Below are 19,102 nucleotides of genomic sequence, written 5' to 3'. Positions count from 1 at the left end.
CATGCACTGGACTGCTTCTCACGACAGTGTAGTTTGTGTAATTATCTTGTGTGCTTGTATTGATTAATTGTCTTGGGCAATTATCTCCTGTAAATAATTTGTGTCTTTTACATAGACTTCGCTTTTGAAAAGAGAACATTGAGATTAATTTTATTTGTTTTTGTTTTTACCCATTATACCCGGTGGCACTGGAAGGGTCTCTGATAAGCCAGTAAGTGACGACTGTACAGACTTTAGAGCTTACCACATGGTTTCTTCCATCCGCCTACCGATTTATAAAACGGCTTGTGAAGCGTGCTTCATTGCAAGCCAGAGCATTTTAACACGAAGTCAACCTCTTGTGCGTCTGAGTACAAGAAAGTTTTTGTACTCGGATAGTTCGTGCACGTACTACCTTAAGAACTCTGCGTTATGGTAAGCTCGCTACAGTTCCCATATATTTTTGTGTTTTAATTTTGTTAATTTTAATCAAACGCTGACAGACTTCCACATCCGCGTGCCCTTCACACGAAAGCCGTTCGTAAACCCCATGTTGACGCCTCCCGTAAGCTTGCGGTAACGTCATAACGAATTCTGTTTAAGAAGCATCCATAACTATGTTTCGTCAGCTATAGGAGATGCTATTACTCGTTTTGGGTGAATATCGTACGGTGAAGCATAGTAGCGCTTAGTGGTTGCGCCTACGAGCATCTGTAGAGAACACGGCTATCGGTTCCTCGTACGGGGTGTTACATTTAAAGAAAGGTTTCAGTGTGCAGGATGAAGAAAATGCCCACAACCAGTCAGCTCGGTGCTTTCATGACGGTGCTTGTTAATTTGACCATCCTCCCTCCCACCCCCTCTTCCCACAATCAACAGCACTGTGGTAAATAACGTTTCTATGGCACTGACACGACTTTGGGAAACTGCAGAGTGCTGATCTATAATCTATGAATAGTGGCATCGATTGCGAGAGCACATTTCTGGGTGGTATGGCTGCTATGTCCCATTTTGTTGGAAATATAATTTACAGAGGAATATGCTCGAACGCCGAAACATCCATTCAGTCACTGAAAAAGTATACTCCGTGGTATACACTTTAACAAGTTACTGATAGCGAGCCAGCTGACGCTAGTCGCTCGCTCAGAGCAAATGATAGGGAGGCAAAGCGCCGAGTGTTATCGGCGTTGAAACGAAAGCAAGTAGCCCGACAATGTGTGGAGGCGAATGACCGCCTCCAAAAGTGGGCCAGTACTTCGATCTATGCAGTGACTCAACGTTTATGGCCGCGTCAGCTGGCCTTATCCGAACCGGAAAAGCTGTCCTTGGCTGCTCGGTTCACGGGATGTTATCTGATTGATCGATTGTAGGGTTTAACGCGCCGACGCAACGCAGGCGATGAGGCGCGCCGTAGTTAAGGGCTCCGGATTAATTTCGACCGCATGGGGATCTTTAACGTGCGCCGAAATCTCGTAAACACGGGCTTTTTTGATTTGATTGATTGTAGGGTTTAACGCGCCGACGCAACGTAGGCGATGAGGCGCGCCGTAGTGGAGGGCTCCGGATTAATTTTGACCACCTGGGGATCTTTATCGTGCGCCGAAATCTCGCACACACGGGCGTTTTTGCTTTTCGCCTCCATCAGAAAAGCGGCCGCCGCGGCCGGGAATCGAACCCGCGACCTCGTGCTCAGCAGCGCAACGCCTTAGCCACTGAGCCACCGCGGCGGGTACGGGCTTTTTTGTGTTTCGCCTCCATCAGAAAAGCGGCCGCCGCGGCCGGTAATCGAACCCGCGTCCTCGTGTTCAGCAGCGCAATGCCTTGCCACTGAGCCACCGCGGCGGGAATGGCGGGAAAAAATAAAATTTCGGGAAAATGGCGGGGAAAAATAAAATGAAGAAAAAATACAGCTCCCAGGCAGTTCAGAGTTGAATGGCGAATTGGGGGAGGGAGGGGGGGGGGAGGGGGGGCGTAGGTAGATGGGTGGCCATTACGATATACCAAATGCAGACCATCCTAGTGCAGGCTGCTGCAGTTGAGCAGACGAGAACGTACATTACATATAGCTTTCACTGCTACGCGCTTTCCGATATTGCCAGTTACGAGCTATCACGCCGCCTCCACTCTTCTAAGGCGAAGCTTCAGTGTCCTCACTTATGCCGCCGTACGAACATACGCCTTGCAGGAAAGCCAACTATTTTTGAAGATGATGATGAATGATTGTGGGCGAAGTGAAAGATAAAAAAATTACACCATCTTCCCGTAGGGGAACCCTGAATAGTATGCGAAGCAGCCATGGGGTCGACAGAAGTTCCATTAGTTTTCAGTTCGTCGTTTCCGTTGACGTTCAGCTTCGCGTGCCTTCGCTGTATCAGTAGCTTCTTCACGTAGTTTGGATGAGCGAAGGACATAAGGCGCGTTCGTATCACATGCTCCCGTCTCGGTTTGTAGCGCAGTGGGAAGAGCGCCACGTACCTCCCGTTGCGGCCAGAGAGTCGTGGGATCGAAACCGGGCGCCGCCGAACTATTTCTTTTTATAGTGGACTGCGCGGACGTCAGCCCAAACGCTGACGGGGCTGAAGAGACACGCATGCGCAGTAGAATGCGGACGGCGGACAACGACAACGAGGGAGGGATTGACACAGCCCCGAGCATGAGATGCTTCGCCTCTAAAACACTTTCCGTGGGCGGAATCGAACCTGGGTCCCTCACGTTATAAGGCCGGCGTCTATCCTGCTGCTCCATTTCGACATGGTCGAAGCGAACGCCAAGCAGCAGGTACCGATTCGCGCCGTACAGCCCAAACTCAAACGTTAGGCCTACGGAGGGCACACCCGGGTGTTACTGCGGGTATTCTTTAAAAGCGGTGGGCACCTCCAGAGTGGGCATTTATGAATCCATTACGGCAAAGCTTCGCGTTCCATCATCGTCGTCTTTAGACGTAGGGGTGCATGATTTTGCGGGCCCCCTATCTACCCGCGGTAACTAGTGCTGACGCCGTCTTGAGTACAGTTAAGCCTGGTTGTAACGAACCTATGTGTAACGAATTCCCGGATTTAACGAAATTTTTCAATTACCCATTGCCAGCCCCATTGAAGCCCGTGTGTTTGCGACCTCTATGCAACGAAACATGGCGGCAGTTCACCTTGATGTAACGAAGTCTGCAAGCTCATCAGTCATTGTTTTTGCCACTTTTGCTCAAAAATCGGCCGGAAAAATGAAGCAGTCGCACGTCTCCACAGCTATCTGTGGTATCCGTTCGTCCATGATGAGTTCTGCTGCCAGAAAACTAAAAGTTGTGCCTTTTCAAGACAAGCGCACAAGTTTACATGCCATCTCTCCCGGCGAGAAAGAAGAAGCTCGCCGCCTCGTTCAGTATCCCAACAAGCACCCTCTCAACAATGTTGAGTGCAGTAATGAGTATCAAGTTCGCAAAAAGGCACCCTTTTAGCATAAGTGTGGTTGAAACGTGTTAAGGCGCAAAAAAGTGTCAAAAGTCAGAAGTGATGCTTCAGGTACCTTTATTTTTGCGGGGGTAAGTGACCTTACTTCTTTGTAGCCACGTGTAGCGCCTAAGTTAGTGCGAAAGCAGCAGGCCCAACTCACGCCGTTTTTAGCCGTGGAATAGGTCCATAAAGGGTGAGTTCACCTTCACTGACGTCTAGCACTTTGGCTTCGTTTCTGCTTCATTCGCGTGAACCTCTACTCGAAACTTGCGTGTAACGAAAAATTGCGAACTTACTCGTCCACTTCATTACATACAGGTTTAACTGTACAGCGCTTTAACGGGCAATGTTGTCGACCGCTTTCTCTCTTACTCCCTTCCTTTCCGTTGCATCTTATTCCATTCTCCTTGCTCGTATTCGATTTTTCCTTTGCGCGCGCGCTCTCGCTTTCCATTTCCCCGTCTCCCGATTGCGTTTATTCTATTTCTCCTCTTTTGATTTTTATTTGCGGCCAGTCCTTGGGCCGGCGCACGGCCCGGCGCCGTGTCGTCGGTGGGCGCGCTCAGTCCACTTTTTGCGCGCCGTGTCGAAATGGGCCAATCGCGCTGGTCGTTGAACCTGCTGCCTCCCCGGCTCAGCGTCCACGTCGTCGGCAGCGGGCGGCGCCGGTGAGCCGCCTCCTTCCTTCGAGCGGCCCGCCGCTCTGACACCGAATCTTGGGGTCACCTCGCGCTCTCGCCGCCGATGGCCCCGGGGGAGCGCTCGCCGCCGTCGAGCAGCGGAGCGTGCGCTGGAGAAGCTTTCCTGATGTTGTCGTTGCTGTTGTTGTTGCCTTTGCCGTTGTTGTTGTTTCATCTAGGTCGTTCGTACCGCTGTCATTGTTGTTTTCGTTGCTGCTTATACTGTGGCTGCCTGCAAGGCTTATCGTGTTCGTGGAACGTTTTGTTTTTAACCGTAGGGTGGAGACCCAGACGCCAGGTCATGGTACGTGGACCAGTTTGTATGTCGCAACACAATTAGAGGGAAGATTACTGAGCAAATTCATCACCGGGAAGGCCTTTTCGCATGGGGGAGGGGGCGCGAAATAAAGACAACCAGGAGAAAGAGTAACGGTAACCAACCTTCCCAACGAGTCTTGTTACAGGGTCTTTTCAAACTACTTTCAGCAACTCCTGTTCGGTGAAAGCCGTATCAAAGCTGTCTTTTAATCGTTTTATGTCACGCTCCAATTTGTCTGTGTCTTTTTTCTATTTGTCTATGCCTGTCACAGGCTGTACCCCTTGATATATGCTTTCGCATTTCATGGTACTCCTTTTTTTGTTATATAAATCGCACGTCGTCTGAAATTTACTAAACTGTAATGTGTTTCACACGAGTTTTTTTTTCTTTTCCTAAGTCATAACGCCTGCTTCGTATCCCTACTCGTCACTCCTCTCACCTTAATATTACGCTAATATAACCGGGGACGAGAGTCAAGATCAGATTACGGGTAATAGACGCAAGGACGAAACACAAACACCTACGTAAACTGGGAACCAGATCCCAACTAGATCGCAGAATAACGCTCAAATTTTCGCTATAACTTCCCAGACCCTTAGTTTCTAAGGCTGCGGAAAATTGTAGCGGTCAACTGCCCCTCCCTTTTCCTCCTCCCTCCAGATGCTCATTGGTGGTCCGATGTCCGTTCATGCATAAATATACGCCCTAGGTATATTGTACGAGGCGATGCAGGCATAGCCTCGTACAAGACATAGCCACCATTGGCTGTATAGCGACCCAGCTGCCACAGCCAGCTTCGGCAGTATCGCGTTAATCTAGGAGAATAATTCGATAGCAACGTTGCAACCAACAATTGAGAAGGTATTGGAAGCTTTCGGACGCTGTGTGATCAGCGTGCACGGCTGCAACTGTATCCGTGCCGAACAAATTACAGCTAAAAAAAAATGCGCGCCAACCCACCCTGTGAATGTGTTTGGAAAGCAAAGCTGTAAACGACACCCACAAGGATTCCCCAATCGACCTCTTTTAAATGCACACACGCGGCTCTTCAAACAGTGAAACCAGAGACTAGCGAGGTGCACTTAACTACACCCTTTATTACTTCAAAGAGATAATCTTTGCTAAGGTTAAATCAATGCATCAGGTTAAATCAACGGTGGTTGGTTCAGTTGCACTGGTGAAGCGCATGAGTGGAAACTATTTTTTTTTATAAAATTAAAGGAAGCTCAAAAGAGGTGTTAGACGATCTCGCTTTTCCGTCTCTACTGCCGATGGAGGTGACGAGATTGGCGGCAGAGACAGAGGAGCAGTGAGATGCCATGCATTGGTGTGAGCTTCCTTTAATTTTTGTAACTCCTAGCGCACGCGCAAGGCGCGTACACGGCCGCTTCACGCGCCGTGTCAAAGTTTACAGCGGCGCGAGAGGTGGCGTGACGCTATCACGTGGAATTCAGCGAGAACGCAGGGGGTAAACCCGCAGATGTGCTTGGTGAGGGCTCAGCCTGTCTTGCCCGTCTCCGCGTGGGCTCGTAGCTGTGACTGTGGAGCTTGTTTTTTCTTCATTGTTGGGCCGCAGTGTTCCTTTGGGATGTCCTCCAACGGTCACTCCAAAAAGATTTTCCGCTTAGCCCACACGGCATACGTTTTTTGTGCATTGATAGAGAGGACGGTGTGCCATTTGACAGTGTAATGTTGTTGGGTCTGCACAGCATTTGGCGTTCGCGCATGCCTTGGCTGCATTGTGATGTAGACGCGCGACCAACGAGATAGTATTTTAGGGAAAGAGTGTTACAGTTTGTCGAAGTTCAGAGAGCGAAGAACTCTCCACCAGAGTGGTTGTCTAAAATTGAACCCCTAACTACGCTTAAGGAATTTTTAATGACAACACCGGCCCTGGGGGGCATGGTGGCATTACTGTGATTTTTTTATTTGTCATTGTACCTGGTACCTGTTGTTGCCGTCCGAGATTGGCAATAAAGAAGAAAAAAAAAAGGCTCGTAGCTTAATCGGTAGGACCTCGGGCTCTCGCTCCGTTTCTCTATTCGTTCCAGGTTGGATTCCTGGCGGTGCCAGTAGTAACTTCTTTTATTTGTTCGCGGGAGTTTTCTGTTGACACCAACGGTCGCGAAAGAACCCTTGTGGGGGGGGGGGGGGTATAGGTGAAAAGACAGATTCACACCAGAAACACAACCCCTTTCACCCCTCTCATACCCCTTCGGCTTTCCCTACCGTTGTCAGATGGTGGAGGGATTGGCACCAAAGTTGCGCACCCCAGAGCATCAAAACTCAACCAACCATCATCATTCAACTCCGATAACGCCACTCAAAGTAGGGTCCCTGTTATGTTCGAGCACCCTTCTTAATTGGCAAAGATCGCCAGCTGCTCGTTTTACGGTCGTTCGTTTTTCTTTTCCCGCCTTTTTGGGACGAGGAGATGAATGGGCAGAGCGGAACGCGACGATGGGGAAGCGTTTTCTTCGGGTAGTCGGGGGGCGCATGAGGCAGGTTCCGAGAAGTGGCGCGCCTGGCGCTCCCGCTCATTGTTGTAAGGATGTCGGGGACGCTCGAAGTCGGCCCGGCGCTGTGACCGCAGCCTTGAATGGGTACTGCGCCGCCTCGCAGAGCAGCGCTGCAGAGGGTGCAGCCGGAGCGCGCTAGCGACGAGGGTCCAACCGCACGGTGAAACGAAGTGTCAAAGTAATGGCCGGGAGAGAGGGGGTCAAGATTTATAAGTGTGTGTGTCGCTACTGTCTCCGGCGGACGGGCAACTAACTCTGCTGCCTTTGGTTTCAGGAATCGTTAAGAGCCGAAAAGTCAGAATGCCAGATGCGCACTCTGTTCGGCACGTGGCGGCAGTAAATTACGGGTTCTTAAGACCCGGGGACAGCACTGCCGCCTTTGTCATTTGCTTCCCTGCTCCGGTACGCATTTCGTCAAACGTCCATGTCCAGCCACCCCATAGAGGGCTAGGCTGTAGAACACGGGTTCGCACTCATGGCGCAGCGGGGTTTCCGTGAACTGTCATCTTCGCGGAAGTCGAGTGTCAGACGCGGTAGATTCTGTGCTCAGTCGCAGAAAAGGGAAATTTATGACCTTAAAGGCTTCGGCGTGGTATGAGACACGCGTTCTTCGAAACGGCTTGTTTACCGCTCGGCCGGGTTTGTGCCGTTCTATTGTGCTCCAGTTTGGTTTGTTTGTCGCTCGAACCCGGGTGGAGAGAGAGCGTTGGGTCACGTGAGTGGGAATGAATGTATCCGTGATTGGGTGTAATTGTGGCCAATGAGTGCTGATTTTGAACCATTTTGGGAGGGATTTTCACTCTTTCTTAAACGCCCACTTTAGAGGCGGGGTTTTTGTGATCAAAAACCGAGTGTTGTGCATTGTTTAGGGTCGGTCAGAGATCAGGAGATCTGAGAGATCAGGTCGATCGAGAGGCGAGGCGAGTCTCGCATGTTGCGGGCTCGGCTCAATGTTGAGTGGCTAATACATGCCCTGTACATAGTTGTACTTGTAAATAAACTGTAAATATTCCTTGAAAAGTCAGTCGTCTGCTACGTGCCCTCGACCAACGAGCCATCTATCGTCGACTACGACATCATCGAAGAGCGATCGATCCACATCAACGTCCATCGTCACATCGCCGTCATTGTCAACTGGTGCCGTGACCAGGATCGGTCGAGATGGCTTTCGGCGGACGACGGGGCGGCTACTTCAAGGAGCGGGCGACATCCCAGTGAGAGGCCCCAGGGAGCGGAGTCTCCACGGCTGCGGCAGAACCCGAGGTTCAGCGAAGGAGAGTCCGAGAGTTCGAGCAGAGCTCGGGACGGGAGAGAGAGTTGCAACGGGAGCGGAGTCTCCGCGGCTGCGGCAGCAACCGGCGTCATCGAACGAGACGTTCGAGCGTTCGAGCTGAGACTCAACGGAGCGACAGGTTGGTGCGAGGCTTCGGGGGTGATGCTACGACCGGCGTCGAGAAGCGAGCGGCACCACCCGGCGTCGTCGAACGAGACGTTCGAGCGTTCGAGCTGAGACTCAACGGAGCGACAGATTGGTGCGAGGCTTCGGGAGCGACGCTACGACCGGCGGCGAGAAGCGAGCGGCAGCAACCGGCGTCAGCGAACGAGGCGTTCGAGCGTTCGAGCTGAGACTCAACGGAGCGACAGATTGGTGCGAGGCTACGGGAGCGACGCTACGACCGGCCGTCGAGAGGCGAGCGGCAGCACCGGCAACGCCAGGCGGGACACGGAGGGAACACAGGTGGGCCCTGATTTGTTTCCTCCGGTTTCATGATGGCGCCCACCACACGATCCCAGGAGCAACAGGGGGAAGCCGTAGAGGTTGACGAATCAAATTCTTCTAATCGGACAGATTTGAGCGATCCGTCAGTGGTGACAGGGCAACAGGCAGTAACGAGCGGCGGTACCAGCGACGCCGACAAAATGATCGAGGCACTGAAGCTGCAGATTGAACTTGAAAGATTAAGGCAGCAGAACGGTAGCATGGACAGCGGCAATAGGCCAAATTTGAAAGGATGGGCAGATTCACTACGAGCAGTCCTTGCGCCGATGCCGGAATCCGATGAGCTCGTGCCCGCATGGTTCCGCAGCGCTGAGAACATGATCCGTACTTGGGATATTCCTAATGAGGCTGCAGGATCAATCATTGTCCCGTTCCTAAATGAAAGGAGCCGGGCGCTGATTGCAAACAAGTCGGATGGTCGAAGGCTTTTGTTTGAGGAAGTCCGCGATGTCATTTTAGAGGAACTAAAAATGACTCCCGAAGAATACAAACGCAGGCTCTACGGTTGCAAAAAGGGAAATGAGACATGGGGCCAGTTTGTCACTAAGCTTGAAGGGCTGTTAGATTACTACTTGCGAAGCCGCAACGTTCGTTCTCTCGAAGAGCTGCGATCTCTGCTCGTAGCAGATCGGGTTAAACAGCTGATGAATGACGAACTACGTGCGTTCATTCTTCAGCATGAAACGAAGGATTGGTTGAAACCAAAGGAGGTTGCCTCGCTTGCGGAGAAATTTGAAGACAGCAGGCCGAGGCATCGCGTGGTAAACCAGCGGGGCGGTGACTCGAACGGGGCCCGCGAGGGAAGTCAGCGGGAGTTCGCAGACAAAAACAAGAGAGGCGAGTTGAGAAACCCTCCGAAGTGTTTCAGCTGCGGCCGAATTGGTCACATGCAGTGGAGCTGCCCGCAGGAGAGGAGAGGAGAACCGCCTCCTGAGCGACCGAATAAACCGCCTTCTTCGAAACTAACCGCGAGGGCACACTGTGACCCGGGGGGCGTGTTGGAGTGTGGAGTGAGCAAGGGGGTGCAGGTATCTAAGCTGACATGGATCGAGCTAACCTCTGGGAAGACCCCGTTTAGAGCCCTTTTGGACTCTGGGGCAGAGATAACAGTTGTGAGAAGGGACCTGATTCCAGACGCCGTAAGTGAGAAGGCGTCGGGGAAACTAACGATGCGTGGGGCATTTGGGCATGCGGTAGAGGCAGACCTCATGTACATTCCTTTGAGCTTGAGTACCGGCGAGGGTAGCGTGAACCCGCAGTTGGTAACGCTTTGCGCGGTGACTAACGAGTTGGCGGAAGGGGTGGACGCGATCCTTACACCCGACCTTTACGATGAGCTCAGGCAGGCCAAGAAAGAATCCGATGATCTAGCCGCTAGGATTGTACAGGCTGAGAAAGACATGGCACAGCGGGAAAGTGTGGGGCATGTGAAAATCACCCTAGAGCCCGAGGAACGCGAGCGCAATGAAGAAAGCGGAGAAATAGCGCAGGTTGCCGCAGTCGACACACTGCCACGGGAGAATGAGTCTGAGGTGAGGAGAGCATTTGTGATAGAGCAAAGGGACGACAGTTCGCTGTCACAAACGTGGGAGCAGGCGCGAACGGGAACACATGGGATGGTGATAGAAGATGGCCTTCTCTTTCACCTGGAGGCGATCGATGGTAGACGGTGTAAGCAGCTTGTTCTGCCGGAGTCGCGCCGCAAGGAGGTACTTGTACTAGCGCATGACAGGCCATGTGGCGGGCATTTCTCGCAAAAGAAAACAAAACAGCGGATCCGGAGCGCGTTTTTCTGGCCGAACCTGGCGGGAGACGTTAAGAAATATTGTCAGTCTTGCCATTCATGCCAGATGTTCTCTAACCGGAGGATAACGGATCGAGTTCCGATAACCCCTTTGACAAGACCGCAAGAACCGTTCGAAGTGGTCTATCTGGACTGTATCGGTCCAATCGAACCGACTTCAGCGCGTGGGCACAGGTATGCCCTGTGCCTCATAGACCTGTGCACCAGGTGGCCCGAGGTTATTCCGCTCCGCTCCTTGACAGCCCAGGCGACGTGCCAGGCGCTCCTTGAAGTGTTTTCACGGTTTGGTACCCCACAGCTGATCTGCTGCGATCAAGGTACAAATTTCACCGCTACACTGACAAGGGAGCTCGCTGAACGTTTGGGAATCAGGATGCGATTTTCGACACCGGAACATCCACAAAGCAATGGCATAGTGGAAAGATGGAACGGCACCTTTAAGACCATGCTAAGGCATGTAATGCTTGAAAGGGGGCGCGAATGGGATCGCCTAATTCCATGCATGCTGTGGGCGTATAGAGAGGTGCCACATGAGATCACCGGTACTTCGCCGTTTGAGATGATGTACGGCCGGGTGCCGCAAGGCCCCCTGAGTATATTACAACGAACATGGTCAGGGGAGTGGTCGCCGCCTGTCGGGCTCAACAAAGTAGCTACGGAGTATCTAGTGGGGCTCCGGCAGCAGATGTCGGAGGCGGCGCGAGCGGTAGACGAGCGAATAGAAGGGGTACAGCGGGCATACGCCGAGAAATATAACCTCAGGGCACGCTCAAAGGAGTTCAGCGAGGAGGAGCAGGTTTTGGTCCTAGATGCCAATCCGCAGAATAAGATGCACCCCAAATGGATCGGGCCGGTCAAAATTAAAGAACGTAAGCGCCCTGACAGCTACGTGGTGCAGTTTGAAGACGGAACGGAGCGCTGGGTGCACGCAAATCGTTTGCGAAAGTATTACGTCCGTACAAACAACGTAGGCGTAATATTCGAGGAAGACGCGGAATTTGGAGAGGTAGAAAGTACCCCGTGCTCTGGAAAAGGCACAAGTAAGATACTTGAGGTGTTGCGTGAGGCAAACCATTTGACGAGCGAGCAAGCCGAGGAGCTTGGCCGAGTCATCATGCGATATGAAGAGGCGTTTTCCGAAAAACCAGGCAGGTGCGCGCTAGGTGAACATAAGATCAGAATAGTGCCCGGTGGAGTACCCGGAAAGGCGTACCCATATAGAGTCCCAGTGGCACTTCGACCTGAGGTTGACCGACAGATTGATGAGCTTAGGGAGTGGGACCTGGTGTATCCCGTAGCTAGTAGCTGCGCGCACCCGATTGTGTGTGTAGCCAAGAAAGACGGCTCCGTCAGGCTATGCATTGATTATCGTCAGCTGAATGCTGTCTCGGAGGTTGACAACTTTCCGATGGGAAACGTCACGGAGTTGCTGTTCGAGGTAGCCAGGGCTCGGTACGTGACGATTTTGGATATGACACGGGGGTACTGGCAGATACCGGTAGAGGAGAGCTCCCAGAGATACACCGCTTTTGCAACGCCTAAGGGGTTGTTCGCTTGGAAGGTGATGCCATATGGGCTTCGCAATTCGGCCGCCACATTTCAGCGCGTCATGAATGAAACCCTGCAGGAGCATAGAGGGTATGCCTGTGCATACATTGACGATGTGGCAGTGTATTCCGAAACGTGGCAGGAGCACCTCGAGCACATTGACGCGGTCCTAGCGACTATTGCTGGGGTTGGGTTCACAGTTAATCCTGCTAAATGCAAATTTGCAGAGTCAAAGGTCCGGTACCTCGGTCATGTGGTCGGATCGGGTATGCATTCCCCCGACCCGGAGAGGGTGGAGGCCATTTTGCAACTTAAGGCACCGGTAACCAAAAAGGACCTGCGTAGTGCGTTAGGGTTATTTAACTACTACCGCGAATACATCCCCTCCTACTCAGAAATGGTGCTTCCATTGACCGATTTGACTAACCGCCGAGTCCCAAATGCGATTCCTTGGAACGAGGAGGCAGAGAGTGCATTCAACGCGGTCAAACATGCATTGAGCAGCCTGCCTACGCTAACTGTACCCGAGGTGGGTAAAGAGTTTATTCTGACAACTGATGCATCTGAGATGGCGGTTGGAGCGTGCCTAGCGCAGGAGACCGACGGGGAAGAAAGGCCCATTGCGTTTCTCAGTAAGAAGCTCACTCCCCAGCAGGCAAAGTGGTCAGCCATTGAGAGAGAGGCGTTTGCGGTCGTGTGGGCACTTGGTCGTTTGGATACATGGCTATTCGGCGCTAAGGTGAAAGTAGTGACCGATCATAATCCGTTGACGTACCTGACGCGCTCTACGTCGTCAAGCGCTCGCCTAACCCGCTGGAGTCTGGCCCTGCAGAAATATGATCTGCAGTTCTCTCACATCAAAGGGTCGTTAAACAAATGTGCTGATGCCCTGTCAAGGTTGGAGAGCTATAATTGAGAGCCGCGTGATGGCGAAGCTCAGGGGAGATCTGTCCGAATAAAGCGGGAAATCTTAAACCTAGGGTGGGGCCTTCAATGTCCGTTGGCAGTAAAAGTGTGGTGACCGCCTTCATGGAGCATGGAATGTACAAGTGGGGCCCACCTTGTGAATGTGTGGAGCTGTGGGCACTGGACCGTTTGAACGGTGTGTGTTGTGGTTTGTGAAAACATTCTTGTGCGCGTGCGCGAAGAGACGATGAGAACGTTATCCAGTGTTGTAGGAGCGCTTGTGTTATTGCGGGAGTATGTGCTGTGTGTTGTTGTTTACACCATCCGTAGTATTGGTTGCCTCTACTGTATCAAGGGAGCACGCCACGGTTGTAATGTAGCCTGCGTATTCAGTGGTGTTGTTGCCCTCATTGGGGGTTTATGTTGTAGCACGTGCTATGAGTGATTGTTTTTTTTTTCGTTCTTGTGAAATGGGGTTTCTTAAACCGCGGCAAAAGTTTATGTTGTCCGTACAGCAAGTGTACGGACAACATTCTTGGTGGGGAGGTGTTATGTTCGAGCACCCTTCTTAATTGGCAAAGATCGCCAGCTGCTCGTTTTACGGTCGTTCGTTTTTCTTTTCCCGCCTTTTTGGGACGAGGAGATGAATGGGCAGAGCGGAACGCGACGATGGGGAAGCGTTTTCTTCGGGTAGTCGGGGGGCGCATGAGGCAGGTTCCGAGAAGTGGCGCGCCTGGCGCTCCCGCTCATTGTTGTAAGGATGTCGGGGACGCTCGAAGTCGGCCCGGCGCTGTGACCGCAGCCTTGAATGGGTACTGCGCCGCCTCGCAGAGCAGCGCTGCAGAGGGTGCAGCCGGAGCGCGCTAGCGACGAGGGTCCAACCGCACGGTGAAACGAAGTGTCAAAGTAATGGCCGGGAGAGAGGGGGTCAAGATTTATAAGTGTGTGTGTCGCTACTGTCTCCGGCGGACGGGCAACTAACTCTGCTGCCTTTGGTTTCAGGAATCGTTAAGAGCCGAAAAGTCAGAATGCCAGATGCGCACTCTGTTCGGCACGTGGCGGCAGTAAATTACGGGTTCTTAAGACCCGGGGACAGCACTGCCGCCTTTGTCATTTGCTTCCCTGCTCCGGTACGCATTTCGTCAAACGTCCATGTCCAGCCACCCCATAGAGGGCTAGGCTGTAGAACACGGGTTCGCACTCATGGCGCAGCGGGGTTTCCGTGAACTGTCATCTTCGCGGAAGTCGAGTGTCAGACGCGGTAGATTCTGTGCTCAGTCGCAGAAAAGGGAAATTTATGACCTTAAAGGCTTCGGCGTGGTATGAGACACGCGTTCTTCGAAACGGCTTGTTTACCGCTCGGCCGGGTTTGTGCCGTTCTATTGTGCTCCAGTTTGGTTTGTTTGTCGCTCGAACCCGGGTGGAGAGAGAGCGTTGGGTCACGTGAGTGGGAATGAATGTATCCGTGATTGGGTGTAATTGTGGCCAATGAGTGCTGATTTTGAACCATTTTGGGAGGGATTTTCACTCTTTCTTAAACGCCCACTTTAGAGGCGGGGTTTTTGTGATCAAAAACCGAGTGTTGTGCATTGTTTAGGGTCGGTCAGAGATCAGGAGATCTGAGAGATCAGGTCGATCGAGAGGCGAGGCGAGTCTCGCATGTTGCGGGCTCGGCTCAATGTTGAGTGGCTAATACATGCCCTGTACATAGTTGTACTTGTAAATAAACTGTAAATATTCCTTGAAAAGTCAGTCGTCTGCTACGTGCCCTCGACCAACGAGCCATCTATCGTCGACTACGACATCATCGAAGAGCGATCGATCCACATCAACGTCCATCGTCACATCGTCGTCATTGTCAACTGTCCCCCTTCCCCCCCCGGAGCGAGGGGGAATCTTTTGCTTTAGAGTGGCGGCCCTTCTCCTTGGGCGCAAGGGTGGCGGTGTGAATGCCCATGGCTGCGTAGAAGAGAAGACGTTAGCCAGCCTGAAAAACAAAGGGAACTGTTAGTAAACCACCTTGGTGCTCCCCCCAGCCTTTTCTAGGATCACTGCTGGATTACACCAAGTGGATGCGAAGTCCTGGGGCCCAAGCCTGCGCTGCTCTGTTCGCAGGTGGAACCAGACCTCCTTCCGCACTTTCGCAAGCACTTCGTGGAGGCCTGGCCGACGCTCAGAGTGAGCAGCAGCGCAGCGGGCCAACCAAACCTGATAAGAACATTCCACGAGGACCAAAACGAACTGGTTTACTGCGTAAGGGATGCCAGGAATGTCAAATAACTGTGCCAATTTTCGAAGGAGTGCCTGCGGGATTGCGCAGTCCCGAAAGATGTGCGTCGTGGGCTGGGCCTTGTGCTTAATTCAGACGACACTTTTAATCTTTGAGTGAGTTACGTGTGCGGGGTACTATTCCTTTAAAAAAAGTACTATTCCACTTGAAATACAGCTTTCTTCCGCACAGAAAGAAAGCGTTCGGCGCAGTTGTTCTCGCAGCCGCTGCGTGTCCCGCCGGAGCAGCGCATTTCCTCAAGCGGAGAAAGTACCCTCGAGGCCCATTTCCCCACCAGAAACACAAAACTCCGTTCGCGGAGTTCGTTCTCTCTGCCGCGCTGCCTTTACGTTGCCGCGAAAGACGAACGACGGAGCATCGACCTCCTTGCGGCGACCTGCGGGCCGAACAAACAGGGGGCTCGCGGTGACTTCGACAGCGCGTGGCGCGCTGCAGAAATGATGCTCATTTCGGAGCCAATTTGCGGGCGCCAAGCGCACGCCGGATAACAGAAAACCGGGCCAGGACAGGAAATGGACGGCGTCGAGAGTCTGCATCGTGCATGCTCCCGCGGCAAATGGAGGCGGACCGAGCGAAGAACGCCAGGGACGTGAGCAGCTTTCTTCGAGCGGCTGTTTTGTTTGTCGTCTGTTACCGCTTTGCCGATAAGTAAAAACCGTCACAACATTGCAGCGAGGGTGCTTGGGTTGTCACTGAGCCATGCCACTTCAGTGGCCTATTGTGTGGCTATATGTTTTAGGAAACATGTGACTGTTACTGCTGTTCTTCTTCCCATTCACCTTTTTTTTGTAGTGCATCCTTAATATCACACTGGTGTTACACTGGTGGTATCCTGGTGGTACCCTGATGTTGCAATGCTGTTACCATGGCGTTGTCCCGGTGCTGCCATAATACTACACCCAACGACAGAAACAAGAAAGTTTTGAAAGGAGTACTTTTGAAGTTTCTTCGTCGCATGTTTGATCGTTCGGAATCATTTGACGATGCTTGAACGGAGCTCGAACAGCCTCTTTTTTTCTGCGAAAATTAGGCATTTCCTTCGTATACGTGCCCAAGTGTGACGACCAAGACGCGAGCCAAAGCCACGCTACCGGTTTACTATTGGCTTGTTCATTTACCCATGCTTAGTAAGACGTCTCATCAATGACATTTCAATCAATAATTTGAATACACGGTTCAGTCAAGAACTATAATAAACGGCTCTTCGTGTATTTGGATGGCCAGGATGACAGGTGGTGTAATTTTTTTTTTGGAAATGGTACTACAGTTTTGATCGCAGTCTTAACCTGACGTAACCTGCATTTGACCGTTTAACCCACTGCGGTGGCTCAGTGTCCAAGGCGTTGGGCTGCTGAGCTCAAGGACGCTGGTTCCATGCCTGCCGCCGTGGATGCCTTTCTGATGGAGGTGAAAAGCACCGTGTGGTAGAGATTTCGGCATACGTTAAAGATCCGCAGGTGGTCAAAATTAATCCGGTGCCCTCCACTACGGCACCCTTCATAGCCCGTGTGCAGCTTCGGTGCGTTAAACTCCACAATTATCATCATCATCACCATTTTAAAATTTCGTGGACTCTATCTGCACTAGAGGAGGGTTCTTATTGCCGTCTATGCTACCTGACGTTCCCAGTTTGTTCAGCATCCTATTACACAGTTTGATAACTAATTAAACGGTAGATTTGTTTTCTTGACTTTCCTTCTTGTTCTTATCCCGATAAAAAGCGGATGGCATTCATAGGGTCAGTTTTGAAGCAACTGGAATTTCCATCGAAGAGAAGCTGGCAGTGAGCTACTAACAGCAGTTCCCTGCAAACTCGCAGCAGCCGTAGTTCACCCGTCGAGCCATGTGTATATCTTACTCATTCGATACCCGGGATGCCCCTTGCTTATTCATGGTGCTTAAACATTAAACATATACCATTCACTGTGGCATTTTGGTCACATAAATGATCTAACAGCGGATGCGCATTTTTTGCCTACCGCCAATGCGCTGTCCTTTCCCCATTCCCCACACCACCCACACCAGCAGGCGTTCCGGTGTCCACCCTTAGGTGTGACTAACTACGCCTGCAGGTGGTCTTTCCTTTCCTTGTTTAAAATAAATTCATTCATTCATTCACCGACTGTCAGAGTTTCCGTCGATCTCTGGAACGAATTCAGGCGAGCAGAAGTCGATTATTTCAAGTCCTTGTGTCATCCCTATCATAAGCGTTTAGTCAAAAAGGGACATTATCGGAGGCTACGTTGCTGTACCGCATCCAAACGGGCTCAGCGAATACCCCAACTTGGCTATTCAAGGTGGGCCTGGTGCGATCGCCTCTGTGTTCGTCATGTGCACTGCTAGAAAATGTGCACCACGATGTGTTGCCCAGAGCAAGCTGTAGAACGGACGGCAGTGCTCTCAACGATGCGTAAGTTGGCAGCCCCACACCCCCCTCTAGACCCCATCATCTTCCCAAGGGGACATTGGATGCTGTGCACGGAGGCGTAGCGCCTTCTTAGCTTCCCTCAGGAGACGGAACTGGCCGATTCGTGGTTAGGTGACCACAATATCGACTCGTTAAGTGGGGCTCGGGCGGAGCAGTTGCTGGCATATCTTGCCAGGCTAACACCGTCTGATCCAATAAAACAACCACTACCACCACCACCACTTACCTACCACCACAACAATAATTCCCTCGCACTCTGCTACAAAAAACCCGTCTCATGCAATGTGCGATAGCAAAATGCGGAATGTGAAACTGATGAGCACATTTTGTTAGTGTTGCTGCCTGATTCGCTTGCCAACTCCATAGCGTCCTTAAAACAGCGGTATGTGTTGTGCCGAATCATAAAACGCTGTCTTTTCCGAGTCACAAAAAAGTTATTAGCTTGGAGAAGCCGTAATGACTCAAATTTTGAAACTGACTGTTTCATGCCTTTGCTGCCTATCTGAGGCTTTGTTCGAGCCCAAGCGCCATTCTCTTTTGTAATTTTCCAGTTGCTCATATTGTAAGCACTACTAATCGGGAGGTGCTCTCAAGGAGACGGTATGTACATCCCGAGAAAGCGCTTTGGGGAAAATCAACCCCGTTCATAGGTCGTAAAGCGCCCCCTACTACTGTCCTTGTCGTGACCGCTAGATAAGATCGGTTTTACCTTTTTTTGTTCAGTAAAGGTGTGCTGAACTTACAGACGCGTCCGTATGCATGAATGTGCGCATGTTAGATACAACAGCGGATGAGTTGAGATACATGAGAGGCAACAGCAGATAATTTGAGAAGTCACTTGCACACAATCGGCACGGGTCGGTGAACAGTTGTTCTATCTTCACGTTAATGTTTCTATTATGTTCAGGAGTTTCATTGTTATCCTCTCATACCCGCCCTCTCCTGTTTCGCAAAATGTTCTGTTAACTTCCTCAGCGTTTTCTGTCTTTTCTTTATGTCGAATGTGGAGAATAGTCGCGTCGCAACGGCAGGAATTTGACATGCGCCAACAGTATCCATGAAGCAGACCGGCTGGCATGCCTCGTACCAGTAGAGACTATCAGAAAGTAATTGTCGTTATCTTGAAATCGCGATATGCAGTGTGGCTAGGAGTTACCCTCGTTAACTGAAAAACGAGTGCTACACCACCTGAGTAACCTACGATGGTTTGTCCTCGATGAAGGCTGGGAAAAACGTCGCCAGCTCAGTCACCAGTAGTTCCGAAGTATCGTCTGTGTTGGGTAGAGGGTCATCGTCCTCGGCGTAAAGACGAATGGTGCCAAGATTGCCGCCGCTGTGAAGGGAAAACATATAAAAATAAAACACATTTGGGTTCGTGTGGGATTCGAGCCCATGTCTCGAGA

At 51.5% G+C, this 19,102-nt stretch overlaps 1 protein-coding gene and 1 long non-coding RNA gene across 2 annotated transcripts in view; both read left to right on the top strand.

Annotated features, from left to right (window-relative positions):
* Positions 1-19,102, top strand: part of LOC144153870 (uncharacterized) — a 226,482-nt gene that overhangs the window by 190,375 nt on the left and 17,005 nt on the right. The window lies entirely within an intron of this gene.
* Positions 8,564-9,657, top strand: LOC144152350 (uncharacterized). The gene is made up of 2 exons (XM_077683618.1): positions 8,564-9,560; positions 9,617-9,657. The coding sequence occupies exons 1-2, from the start codon at positions 8,711-8,713 to the stop codon at positions 9,655-9,657; spliced, it is 891 nt and encodes a 296-aa protein (XP_077539744.1). The 5' UTR covers positions 8,564-8,710.

The sequence above is a fragment of the Haemaphysalis longicornis genome, unplaced genomic scaffold, assembly GCF_048455015.1.
Source record: "Haemaphysalis longicornis isolate Haplotype H1 unplaced genomic scaffold, Haemaphysalis longicornis Haplotype H1 scaffold_9, whole genome shotgun sequence".
Lineage (NCBI taxonomy): Eukaryota > Metazoa > Arthropoda > Arachnida > Ixodida > Ixodidae > Haemaphysalis > Haemaphysalis longicornis.
The sequence above is the reverse complement of the archived record's forward strand: the minus strand, read 5'-3'. Positions and strand labels throughout refer to the sequence as shown.